Raw genomic sequence first — 13,806 nt, 5'->3', positions numbered from 1 at the left:
CTTGCTGAGGAGGGGGAATGAGAGAGCAGCTGGGTGGGTGCTGGCCGACAGCCAAGGAAAAGCCACCACTGCTATAAAGAAAATATTCTCTCATCTCACCCTAAATCTCAGACGAACTCCACAGACAGGTGGGGCTGGGGTCAGCCTCAGAGGTGCCTCCTCTTAGTGGTGGTGCAGGAGACAGGCTGGGAAATGGAGCTCAGATGGCTCTTGCAGAGTGCGGGAGGCGTGCGCTGGGTGTGGATCTGCTCAGCTAACCTGTTGTTTGTCAGCTTTCCTCCTCAGCAGAGCACAACCAGCTCCCAGCCATCCATGTTGAGGTTTCAGCCCCGTCAGGGCCTCCATCAGCTGCCCCACGGCCAATAGGCTCTCTCTGTTCCGCACACTCATCCTCCCCAACGCTGCCATGGCTCGCCTTCCGCTCAGGTCCATTTCTGCCCACACCCAGAGTGGAAATCACGTGCCTCTGGAAAATCACCATCTGCTCAGAGGAGTTGGCGGGTGTCGGCAGAGCCCGGACGGGCAGTAAGACCTTGCTGCTGTCGTTCTGGCTGGAGAGGAGGAGACATCAAGGCCAGCCCTACATCTGCTCGTGAACATCAACTTCGTTCCTCTTTTGTTTCAGCTGTAGTTGGGTGAGATCAACTACGGCAGGTGACAAACACAAGGAGACAGAAACACAGAGGCTGAGAGAAAAGAGGTAAGGAAACTCTTTCTTCTGCTAAAATGCCAGCCTGTTTTCGGGTTTTTTAATGCTATGAACTTTATTACTGCGTTCAAGTTGCTGTTTCGGCACGGATGGATTGGTTTTGCCCCACTTAAAGGTCTGTTGTAAAACCATCTTGAACCTTTGAGTTGATAATACTTCTGGCTCTGCAATTCTCCAAGGCCTTTTAATTTTAACTAAAAACTGTTTGACTCCCTGGAATTTTCGCTGAAAGGGGCATAAAAAAAGGGAGTTACAAAAAGCTCAGAGCCTGGGGATCTCATGGATCTTTTAAACCCATATATAGGGAAATATGTCCTATATGAGGGCCTGTCACTGGTGACTGCACATCCCCAAGGGCTGCAAATGCATTGGGAAGCAGCCCTCTACCAGCTGCCACTTGCTATCACCTTCTCCACGTACCCTGCAGGAAGGGGAACTTTATTCTAAAAAAAGCCTGCAAAAATAAGAAGATGCCAGTCTCTAGCTAAGTAAGGATGTCTACTTACATCTGTACGTGCTGAGACTGGAGGGGTCTGTTCTGCTAATCCAGGCTGACTGGCTCACTGCCTGACACTAGCTGCCAATGCAGCCTGATCCATTAGCTCAGGGCTGAGTGAGCAGGATTTCTTGGAAAAAGAGGGATCCTTGCAATTTCAGGACAACAGAAAAGTGATTTGCTTCCCCCTCACATGGGCTGCTGTGCTGTTGAAAGCAGGAGTTTAATTTCTGGTTGAATTTTTCAACTTTCAGGTGGCATATCCTGCTCAGCCTCCGTCACCCACCTCAGATATTCCTCCACATGAGGGTTGAGCTCAGGTTACTGCTCAGTGTTCTCCACTATGAACTCAACACTCCCTGGTGCAGGTTGGAATCATAGGATCACAGGATGGCTTGGGTTGGAAGGGACCTTTAGAAAACATCTCGTTCCAACACCCCTGCGCAGGCAGGGACACCCTCCACTAGGCCAGGTCACTCAAAGCCCCATCCAGCCTGGCCTTGAATGCTTCCAGGGATGGAGCAGCCACAGCTTCTCCGGGCAACCTGTTCCAGTGCCTCATCAGTCTCTGAGTAAAAGATTTCTTCATAACACATTTGATCATTTGATCTAAACCAACCCTCTTTCAGTTTAAGACTGTTCTTCCTTCTCTTACCACTATCTGATCATCTAAAAAGTCACTCTTCCTCTTTTTTATAAGATCCCTTTAAGTACTGAAAGGCTGTGATGAGGTCTCCCTTGGCTTTTCCTTTGTCCTCCCCAGTGTCTCACAAACATGTCTGCCTGCAGCACAGCAAGGCTTGGCTCATCCAAACTGAGCATCCACCTCATCCCCACTAGAGGTTCTTGAGTGCCCAGGGACGGTGCCACCTGATCTGTCACAGCCTCTCGTGGGGACTCTGTATTCACCAGAGCAAAATTAAGGAGGGATGATACCCAAATGTCATCCCAAGCACATACAAGGCTGGGAAGGCTGATGAAGGAGCTGATTTCAGAGTGCCTCACAGTGCCTTGATTAGTCACAGCCTCTGGTGATTTTGGCAGGTCTTTGCTTCCCCTCTGGCCAGAAGGGAGCAGCCTGGGCTGTGGAGATGGAGCCACTTCTTGCGGCCTCCACGTGGTTCCAGGCATGTCACTGGGCATGGGGTACCTCATGGCTGAGGGGAGCTCAGCTGGTGCTGACACAGTGACTTCAGCACCCTCCTTGTCCTGATGGTGGGACCTCTCCTGGGGAGGATTTAGTGGCGGCTTCAATGGCCCATGGATGGTGGGATTTTGAGATTAATGGCAGGATGGCGAGTGTGTTGATTTCAAGGCTGGTCCAGGCCGTAATTCAGTGGTTACTTGAGATAGTAATGGCTGTTCCTAGGAGTAAGCTAGCAATAAAGATTAGTTTTTCCTGGGCGTTCATAAGCAGGGGAAGGAGTTGAACCATCATTTTTGGGATATGGGCCCGATAGCTTGTTTAGCTGACCCTACTAGAAATAATATAAAGGAAGTATGGAGGGTTTTGATTCCTCTAGTGTAGGTTCAATTCCTGCTTTTCTAAGTACTAGGCTTTAACTTGTGTGACCCATGGATCCTGATCCGGTGCCTTCCTCTCCCAGGAGCTCCAATGGGAGGGTGGCATCTGCTCTTGGATGAGCAGAGATGCTCAGGAGGAAATGGAGGGAGGGTCAAACAGTCCAGGGGGACAGTAGGGACTGTGAAATGACCTTCACTGCTGTCATAATTTTGCTCTCTGCTGGTTATTTTCATTGCACTTTGTCTCTTACCCTGCCCGCTGCTCGCCTGACGTTTGCTTTAACGTCAAGGAGTAAATTCAAAGAAACCACTATTTGGTAAAAGAGCCAAGTCAGCTTTGGTTCAGATTTTTAAACTGAGAAGAAGAGAGGTGAAGCCCTTTAGCCCAGAGCCCCACAGCTGAGGCTAACTCTCGAGCAGGGCAAGGCGCAGCTGCATCCCTGAGCCCTGGCCGGGCAGGCAGCACAGGGGAAATGCCGCAGCGGAAGCTGAGGTGTGGAGCCCTGTGGGGAGGGAGGGAGGGCTGGGGGCCCCCAACCCTGACACAACGAGCTGCTGCCAGATCAAAAGCATAGCCACAAACAACAGCGAGAGGAGAAACCAAAACCACACTGCAAGAAAGAGACACAGGAAAACACAGAGAAAAGGAGATGTCCTGCTCTGCACCAGGAGCTGTTGCCGAGTTTTATTTGTTGGAGTTTTTTTAATTTAAGTTTCCTCCTGTGTCATGCCAGTGCCAGCCTGTGGACACGTCTCTGTAGCCATCACCCACTGGGGTTCAGTACTGATGGGCTGCCAGCCCTGCTCTCAAGCAGATGTTCTCCAGGCATGACTTGGTCCTGCAGGCATCATTCTCTGAAGCAAGCTCACTCACTACCTCAGCTCTCCTTTTCCTATACCTCAGAGAAGCAAGGATCATTAAAATAAGTCAAGAAGGAAATTAAACCAGTTTAATAAGAGGGGGAAGTTAAAATGAAAAGGAAATCAATGTTCACTTGGGAGGGAGCCCTGCTCCTCCGTTGCTAGATGTGCTAATAAATCAAGTATGCCTGGACTGTTTCTGGCACAGAGGCCAGCTGGCATGAGATGGTCTGGGCTATTAAACTCACTTAACCTCCAAAATGAACTGGCCACATGCCAGCCACCTAATGGGAGAGGTCCCTGGCCCATGCTAACACCTAAATGCATCCCAAGAGTTGCTCGGGAGAGGGAGAGTTGTCCCCGGCCAAAAATGTGTCAGGAAATGTACTAGCAATTTAACAGGACTGATGAGTATGTTCCAGTGCCTGGGGACATTCTGTGACACCGCTTAATTTATGAGTACCACCGTAAGATGCAGCTGGGCTGCCTGTAAGGAGGCTGTGGGTCTGCTACGAGCATCCGCTAATGAGAGCAGCTTGCTCGCTTAACACAGTGGAGCCTCGCTCTCTGAGATCTGTAAACTCCGGAGCAGCCTTGCCTGGGATCTGGCCTGGAGGGATGCAGAAGGAGATAGAAAGGCAGGGGGGAATAGGAAGTGGCATGCATGAGAAGTAGAAATAAGCAGGGAGAGAAGGAAAGTGTGTAAAAGAAATCCTAGCTGAAGGCAACCCATTTTCCCCACTGATTTGTAGCATGTAGGTGGTAACATCACACTGTGGAGATCTGCCACAGAAATACAAAGATTAGTGTGAACAAAATGGGAATGCAGAAGATGTGAAACCAAGAAAAAAAACCAGAAGAACAAAGATGCATCAATCTGCATCTACCAAGATGCACAAGGTCAGCAGTTCACCAGTCCCACAGTGCTCTGGTTGTGTGGTTTTGCTCAATAACCAGGAAGCAAGAAGACAAAGAATAAACTGAAGCCATATGACAGGAGAATAGAGATTCCCAGTCAAAACAAAATTATGAGGTGTGACTCAGCGATTTCATTAATTTTTACTTGTTCCATTACCTTCAGGTTTTATATAAAGTTTAATGACTTAAAAAATTTGAAACCCATCACTGAACTGTTAATTCACAGATACTACTTTAGAGTGGGGGCTGACTTTTTCTTCCCACAGGAACAGGTGATGCAAGATTTCACAGCAGGGATGAGGTTCCTCCTGTCACCTCAGGAATGGATCTTACTCAGGGCCCCGTGCCAGTTCTCAGTTATGGATGTTCCTTCGGAGTGAGATGCATACAGATGCCTTGTTAGTGCCCCTTTCTTTATTCTGTAGCTTAACCCAGCAAACTGCTTCATCACTGCCTCTGCATCTTGTTAGGAGTGATCTCCAATCATCCGCACTCGCTCCTTTGTTTTACAATTTTCGCAGAAAACAGCTCATGCAAATATTTCCTGGCCTGGGGTGGGTTTTTTGTTTTGCACGAGGCAAGCCACAAGTCTCCTCTGACTGTGTCTTTGCCACCTGTTTCTCTTATGATGGTGCATATGGCTGCTGTCTCCCTCTTGCACACATATTTTTCATCTGTGCATGTCTGCACATTGGTCTGGATGTCAGATGTTGTACTGACCTGATCTCCATTTAAATGTAGTGCTGATGTTTTCATCTACTCTTTGATAGCTTCACATGCTCTGATCATTAAATTAATTTCAGTATTAAATTATCCTCTAATAGAATATATTACACTTAATATTGCACATCGTACATATAAATACTGTAGAAAATTATTAATGCATTTCTTTTGAGTCTAATCCCATTAAGACTCCAGCCTTCAGTCTGTCACACGCCTGACATGGGGACTACCTGCTTCCAGAGAAGTGAGGTCATCTCACTGGCTTGCTCACTCCCCAGGGCATTTCAGCTGCTTGGCTTCCCGTCTGTGGTTTATGCCTTGTTTAGGGATGGAGAGCTCAGTAGTGTCCTTGCACCAGCAGCCATGGTCCCCTTCACCTTGTCACCCCACCCAGCTGTAGCTCTTACCAGCACTTGGCCTTTGCTACAGTCAGAAACTGCATCTAATTTGATAACTCACCTTAGCATGACCATTAGCTTCCAGTTCCCACTTAAGGTTTTGCTACCATTAATGCAACTTCTTCTTGTGGACCTCATTCCTCCCTTCTCCCCATACTTTTCATTGAATAGTCCTAAGAATCCAAGCAGGTCTTTCCAAATTAGACTTGCTGGTTATTGAGATTTTTAAGGTAAGAAGTTAAAAAAAAAACAAACCCAAACCTGAAGAAAAATACTAATAATACATGGCTGTAATCGTAGAATCACAAAATTACACGGAAATATTTAGATGGCAAGTGACATTGGGAGGTCTCCAGTTGGTTCTCCTACTCAGAGCTGAGTTGACTCTAAAACTACAACATGTTGCTCAGGGCTTGACAAGGCAACTTCTGAGCATCTCCAATGGTGGAGATTGCGTGGAATCACTTGGCATCTATTCCATTGCTGAACCACCTTCAGTGGGAAGAAAGTTTTCCTTCTATCTAGTCAACATTTCCCTGCTCAACATATGGCTGCTGCCTCCTGCTCCTCACCTGTGCACATCTGAGAAAATGTGACTTACTCTTCTAGGTAATATCCATTAGATGATGGGAAACTGAAATTAGAACCCACTTTGGCTCCCTTCTCCCTGTCAAGCCCAGTTTTCTGCCTCTCCCTGTATGTCAGGTGCTCCAACTTCCTCACCATGTCACCAGCCCTCCACTGAACTCCATACAGTTTGTTGGCACCCTTCTTGTACTGGGGGCCCAAACCTATACCCTGTATCCTAGATGAGACCTCAGGTGTGCCAAAGAGAGAGAAATAATTACTTCACTCTACTTCCAGCATAGCTGGCTGTGCTCTTGCTAATGCAGCCCTGTATGTGTTTAGCTTTAATCTCTGCAAGAGTGATGATAACCCACCATAGAGAAGTAAAAAAGCACAGAACTCTTGGCAGTATAAACAGCTGCTGCCTGATGAATGCCAGAAACCTAGGGATGAGTAAAATGAAATGTTTATTACCAAACTCCAGGGGCATGCTGCAGATGGATTCTTTGCTGAAACAAAAGGCTCTGGTGACTTTCCCAATAAGCTTCCATTTTCCTGTGCTGAAGGATGGTGGGAGCTGAATGGGAAACAAGTCCCATCCATCCAGGTCTGAATAATCAAACATTATTAACAGAGCATTTGGGTCTTCCAGGATAAGATCCCTTGGCGGTGGCAGCATTTCCAGCCCTGCTCTCCTGGGAGGGGAGGAGCATTCCCAGTGATGGAGTCGAGTCGCACAGCCCTGAGCTGCACGTGTGCTGCCCTCCTGCTTCTGCATCTGGGTGAGTCCTGGGCCCAGCAAACCCTCATGGTTCTCACAGCCTTTTCACAAGCCTCACAACCCTCGGTGTATTTCTAGGCTCTTTCTGATGTGTTGTATAAGTTTCCTCACATGGTTTAGCTTTGGGACTCAGGTTGTTCCCAGCCCACCTGCTGAGCCTGCCAGCCAAAACCAGGGTTTGGGGAGCTGCCCCACAGAGATGCGGGAGTGGGGGTCCTGTGAGAACCAGGATACACACCACGCAGAGTGGAAAATATGCCCTCCACATTGCCTCCAGCTGTCTGGGCAAAAACATATCTGTGATGCGTAACCACATCTGTGATGTGATCTTCAGAATCTCATCACAGATTTGCCCTTGCAAATGGAATGCTACTGGCTTGCTTAGCTTGACTGGTAATGTTACAAGCTTTGGTGGATTTTTTAGTGCTCATTTTCCAGGAAAGGAAAGACAGTGAATAAGGCCAAGCCTGCAATTCTCAGATACTCAGCTTTGATTCCTCTGGTCACAGAGGAAAGATTGGAAACCTTTTGTGCATCCTAGAACCAAATTAAAAGCAAAAGATACCAACTCTTATTAATAACATTTCTAATTTCACAATTAAAGACAAAATAATAAACTTTTGTAGTCCAATGTGCAATTACCAAAAACCTGTATGGGTACTGTTGCAGGTGACCTCTTAGAGGGATGTAACTTCTGGCAGACCCTACATTAAACTCATGTAAACTTTTAATTTTACACTTCTATAGCTCTTCAGTACTCAGGTCACCTCAGGGATTTGCATCTCTAAGAGCTTACCAGCGGCGAGGCAGGAGATCACAATCCTGTTATTCCCAGTCTTACCTCTAGCAACTGCATCTCTTTCTTAAGGTCTCCTGCAGAAACCTTCTTTACAGTGAAGGAAAGGAAATTATTCTCCCAAGAAACAACTCCTAATGTTTCTTCAACCTTATACAACCTATTTCTTTTACTATCACATAGCCCTCCTCCCAAGAACAGGAACCTGACATTTGGTCAGCCTTCTTTCTTTCTTTTTTACATTATTTCTTCATTTTTTGGTATTTTCAATCTTCATCCATGCAAAACTGGAAGAAGGTGTGAGCAAATTTGTCAGTGCTGCATCAAGTGTGTGAAGGAGGGCTGACATATGCTGTCCTTCAGTTGCTACCAGTAGAATAACTAAGTCTTATCCAGTGGAAAAAGGTTGTCTCAGTAAAATTGTTGACATTTCAAAATTATGAATGGTGGTCAGTCCACCATAACTATTGGTATTTTCCTTTTTTTCTGAATGTATGTGAAAGAGAATAACCAGAGAATAACCAATAATAAAAGAACTCAATTGATTGATTGCTTGATTGATGATATAAAGGAGTGACAAATTCAGAAATTGAGGATAATTTCAGTGTCTGGGAAAGGGAGGAAAAATATCAACATATTTTTGGAGGGCTGGGAAGGGTTTACTGAGCCACCCTTCAGAAAGTAAACTTACGCCTTTTTTTGGATGGGTATTGACTTTCAGGCCTGACCTCCAGTATGGATCACAAAAATGAATTCCAGACTGGGCTTGCAGGAGGGGAGGTGACCCTGAACTGCACAGGCATACTTCCTGAATCACAATTACCTCAGTACTCAGTTGTGAGATGGAAGTACTCTGATACTCTTCTATGGCGTATGGAAAATAATCAGAGATATTGGAGAAGTAAGGCTTCCGATTCATTATCCCTTCTCCCTTCACGCAGCTGAGAAACCTCTTTCCTCCTAACCAAGCCTATTTTTTCAAAAGAACCATCTTTCATCTTTGGCCGGTCTGACATCAAGACTCAATACAAACTGAGCGTGAGGGATTTGAAGCTCTCCGACGCCGGCATCTACACCTGTGAATACGGCACTTACCAAGCCCACACCTCGCTGCACATCGTTAACTGTGAGTGAGTGTAGGGCTTTTGGTCATCAGGAGGGGAGGGGACCATAGAGCTTGGGGAGACCTCTCTGCTGGGATTCTTTATCCAGCTGCATTTCTTCTGTCCCGGGCTATCACGGTTCATTTCTCCTCCATCTCCAGAGCACAGTGTCTCCATGTTCTCTTTGCTGTAACACTTGTGTCTCTCTTCCAGGAAGACAAACTTACTTACTGCCTGTGCATTTTCTTTTTATAGTGACAATCTCTTTGGATGGGCATTTTCTGCAAAATGAAGTCCCTGAGCTGATTTTAACTCAAAATTCATCCAGTCCTCTACCCGATCTCAGCATCACATTGTTTGACAGTAACAATAACAGAGTGACACCAGAAATACAAAACAGGAGCCGTCAAAAATACAAAGTGAATTTAAAGAAACTGAAAACTATGGACAGCGGGACCTGGGTGTGTCAGATCCATTCAGACTCTCCATTGATTAATCAGAACATCTCCTTTGCAGTGAAGGTGTTAGGTATGTGACAACAGAAATGGAACTCACATACAGGCTTGGGAACCACTGCTCCCTTCAGCTCATGAGTTTAACTTTTAATCTCCACATTCCAAGCACTGGTGCCCTAGGGTTGACTTCCCAGGGCTTCCAGCAACGAGCTTGGGGCTTGTTCTGCTTCCTGAGCTCTGTTTCACTCTTGCACTCATTTTTCTCTCCAGGCTTGGTGAGGAGAAGATTCTCCTTTCCTCGGGGTCTGTTCTTCTTAGCTCTGCTGTGCTTGGGAGCTTTGGATCTTTCTGCTGTCTTATTCTTTCTCTGTTTAACCTTCCTGGAGGATGTAATGGCTTTTCTCCAAGTCCTTTTTAAACTGAGTGCAGCGTGCCTCACTCTGGATCGAAGGCAGACATGGGGAAGCGTAACCATGACTTTTCCTGCCTCTGTATTCCTTGTCTCTTCTAAATTCAGGTTTTCAGAATCCAGATTTGGAAAGAAAGTATGCAATTGTTGATAGTCCTGTCATCTTGTCCTGGGACCTGAATTCCCAGAAGATAAAATGGAAAAAAGGTTTCACAGGACAGCTGAATTGGAAACAACAGGAAGGTGTAGAATCTCATGAGCTGCTTAATTTCAGCATCACAGCAGAAGGACAGCTGCATGAGACTAAAAAAAGCAACAACTTGTTGTTTGAGATACCTGAAAGCAAACCTGAAAGTACCATACAAGTGAAGCTCCCCAAAGTCCATTTCAATCACTCTGGCCAGTACCAGTGCCAGCTGGAGTACGAAAGAAGACATGCACAGAGCAAGACAGAGCTGGTGGTGATGAAAGGTGAGAGGAAGGAAGAGAAGTGGGTCATGAAGAGGAGGAGCTACAGAAACCTGCAAGCCCCAAAAGCATGGGGATGGCCCCATCTCCCCATCCCCTCACTCACATGTCCTTGTCTTGCCTTTGCAGTCTCAGCTAACCCTGATGGGCCACTCTCCAGAGGGGCCAGTGTGACCCTGACCTGCCAAGTCTCTGGACCACTCGCACCCAATGCCTACTTGAGCTGGGAACCTGCGAATGGCACCAAGATGGACATTAAGAACTCAAAGCGGCGTGAAGTAAAGTTGGAGGTGAACATCAGCACTGCAGGGCTGTGGAGCTGTCACCTCATAGAAGATGGTGACAAAAAGATCAGCTTTCACTACCACGTGGGTATGGAAATTAGCATCACATCCCTGCCCCGACCCTAAAGCTATAAAATTCTATTTGTTTCTCTGTCTAAATATTTGTATCGTCCCACAGAAGAAGCTTCTGTTTGGATTAACAATGTGATAATTGGAGCAAGCATTGGAGGCAGTTTATTGGCGTTTGCCCTTGGGTGCCTGTGCATCATCAGTGGTGTAAGCTGGCAGCGGAGAAGGGTGAGTGCCACGGTCCCTGTGAAAGGTGCGGAGATTACTGGCTCTCCAAACCACAGGAGGAGTCAGATTTCCTGTCTGGGTGCAGGGCAGGACAGACAAAGAGTCAATCCTTAGACTCAAGGCAAGTTTTTGAGATGGGCAGTCTGCAGATGTCAGCACTTTACTACCACTTCAGAGGAAAGCATTTGAAGCATAAAAATATCCAATTGTTCTTTGTCCCTTCTCTCCTGGCAGCAACGGGCAAAAAGGATGGCACAAGCAAGACAACACTTGCTGGAAAACAAGACATGTCAGTGTCAACAGTAAGTGACAATGAGGGCACCCAGAATGGGCAAAGACTGCTTTCAAGAGAGAGGAGCTGGATGATTGAGCAGGGAGGAACTGAACTTGAGCCTCTTTGGTGAAACAGTACAGCTGCATTTCAGCATTTTCAGCTCTTACTCATGTTAAATCCTGCTTAAGAGTTATGAGCTATGCTAAATCCCACACCCATGGTAGCATCGTGCTGGAAAACTTTTGAGCAGAGTTGTTTCACTCAAATTATCTTAGTGGTGAGAGATGTTAGCCAAACCCAAGCAGGAGTCCCAAAGTCCTTTGGTAGGGTCCACAGTGAATCTGAGATCTGGATATCAAGGTTGTGGAGGTGGAAGGCACAAAACCAAGCACAAAGATGAAACATAAATTTTAAAAATCCATGATGTTCATAATTTAATTCCAGCTCTGCTAGAGCATTGCTGGACTGCTTTTGGTGAAAATTGCCAATAACCTTCCAGGAGTAACAAAAGAGGAGGGGAAAAAAAATCACAGAACAGTCTGATTTGTACCCTTTCCTAAAGGCCTTGGGTGATGTGAAATGAAATACACCATTGTGTCATGACCCTTTTCATGGGAGCAAGGATTTCTCAGCAGAGAAGCTACCCTTTTCCATGTCTTTAAGCTTATATGGTATCAGGCAGCAGAAACAGCAGTTGGGAACACTGACAGCCATTCTGTCACTGGAAGGGGAGCATGAAGGGAAGTATAAATGGCTGCATGAACAAGCTCAATGAATGTTTGGGTACAGAACCAGACTTCTGCTTAATTTTCACCAGTGACATTGGCAAACTGTGAGAGTTTCACCTAATTTTTTTTCACTGTCACCAAGAATTCAGTGAGAATGTTTATTGGCAAATACTCCATCATAGCTGGGATGTATATGTGGTGAAGAGCATAACGTGTCAGAGATTTCACCTTGTTTTCACCTACATTTTATCAAGGTTAAAAAATGATCCCCATAAAGAGAGGACAAAGTCTGTACAGATACATCAAAATCTAGATAAATCTGTGCAGTACAAGTGCTGATACAGTTGTTCTCTAACTCTCTTTGCCAAGTAAGCAGCTCAGTGTAACTGAAACCTAAACTGCATCCGTGTGGATGCTCAAGTAACTGTTTGCATCCTCAGCCACAGAGGCAGGCAGTCATTCTCTATGCAAAAAACAAGTGGGGGGTGGTACTCATGTAGTACTTTTCTCTTGCAGCCGGCTGAGAAAGTAACACTGCAGCACTGACATCACAAGGACTGATGAAGTCTCTGCCTGTACATAACCACCTGGCAGCCCACAGTGCTCTGTGAATCCATCTCCCATTCTCCTGTTCTAATGAAATTCTTTATTCCTTCATCGTTCCCCCAGTCTAACGCCATGGAGGGAGGTTGTCTGGCTAGGAGCCAATGGACCAGACAAGAAACCCTGAGGGGCTATGATTGATCCTCAGTTCTATAATGAGAGATGCTGAACAGAAGATATGTGTATATATACACACACACATATATATAATATGCTTGCATTTTGTTCATGTACTTAATTTGACCTTCTTGTGGAACCAATTTTATGCGCTTCTTTTATCTGCCTGAGCGACAATAAATTACTTTGGGGTTGGGAGTTATTTTTTGCAAGCTGGACTACATTTTTTCTGAGGCACTCTTCTCTGGTTCAAATTCACATTTCTCTCTTTCCTGCTAGGATGTGAAATGCTGATTTTCACTGTGTCCAACCTCCCTGGCTGCCATGAGCCTTCCTTAATGCGCTGGCTCTTTGTTGTCTGCGAAACCTCTCTGTCCATGCTCATTTGCCTTTCCTGGGCACTCTGTGCCCTACATATCTACCCCTAGACCTACATATCTGATTCCCCATATCTATCTGTCAGCCTGTAGCTTTCACCTCTCCCATAACAAGCTAACAAACAAGTAAAACCAGCACAATCAGTGGGATAATTCAGAACTAATTTTATCAGAAGGGCAGCCCAGGATACCAATAGATCTGGAAGTCAGAGCCTGAAGAATTTCTGTATGTTGATCTAGAAGGTAAGTTTGGGAATGGTATGAGAAAGTAATTGCCTAGGAGAACAAACCAGCCTTGAACTGCCTAGCCACACAGAGTGCAGAAAGCAGATGCTTCTGAGAAAGCCATTGGGATTGTTTCTCACCAAATGACCCCCTTTTTTTTTGGCTCAAGGAGATGAGAAGAGGGAGTGAAAATCTCAGGAAATTTCAGATGGAACTAAAAGCATGTTGCAGAGATGACAGAATGTCCTGAAAAAAAAATGCTGTTAAAATATGTACACAGAAGTCTTGTGTTTATAGAAGTTACTCCACTGTCTGTCTGCTAGTGGCAGGTCAAAAAGGCCTTGAGGTCCTACAGCTGTCACTGGCTGCAGTCCTGGTTTGTTTGTGTGTGCTGGCCTTGCTGGGGACAGGCACAGAGGGGCACTGGCTGTGGGAAGGGCTCCCTGTGGTGAAGACCCTTAGAGGGATGCCTGCTGCTGCTGGAGGAGGGGTTTTCTGTGTGTCAGTCACGCCAGCACCACGCTGTTACTGACAGACAACAGACAGGCCCAGGCAGCACCTGTGAGCCCGGGGAATCCTCCAGCCCACAAGCCCTGGGGTGAGGACACAGCCCCAGGCAGCTGTGGCAACAGGTGTGGGCCCCACTGGTGTCAGACCTGCTCCTCCACCATCATCCTCACTCAAACAGGAGTG

At 46.3% G+C, this 13,806-nt stretch overlaps 1 protein-coding gene across 1 annotated transcript; it reads left to right on the top strand.

The window, feature by feature from the left end:
* The first annotated feature begins 567 nt into the window (after positions 1-567).
* On the top strand, positions 568-12,696 carry CD4 (CD4 molecule). The gene is made up of 10 exons (XM_054655150.2): positions 568-700; positions 6,849-6,978; positions 8,495-8,674; positions 8,759-8,899; positions 9,132-9,404; positions 9,849-10,211; positions 10,338-10,580; positions 10,671-10,789; positions 11,024-11,091; positions 12,308-12,696. The coding sequence occupies exons 2-10, from the start codon at positions 6,918-6,920 to the stop codon at positions 12,321-12,323; spliced, it is 1,464 nt and encodes a 487-aa protein (XP_054511125.2). The 5' UTR covers positions 568-700; positions 6,849-6,917; the 3' UTR covers positions 12,324-12,696.
* The last annotated feature ends 1,110 nt before the right edge of the window (positions 12,697-13,806 follow it).

This window comes from Agelaius phoeniceus, chromosome 2 (assembly GCF_051311805.1).
Source record: "Agelaius phoeniceus isolate bAgePho1 chromosome 2, bAgePho1.hap1, whole genome shotgun sequence".
Lineage (NCBI taxonomy): Eukaryota > Metazoa > Chordata > Aves > Passeriformes > Icteridae > Agelaius > Agelaius phoeniceus.
This window is presented reverse-complemented; position numbering and strand designations above follow the sequence as displayed.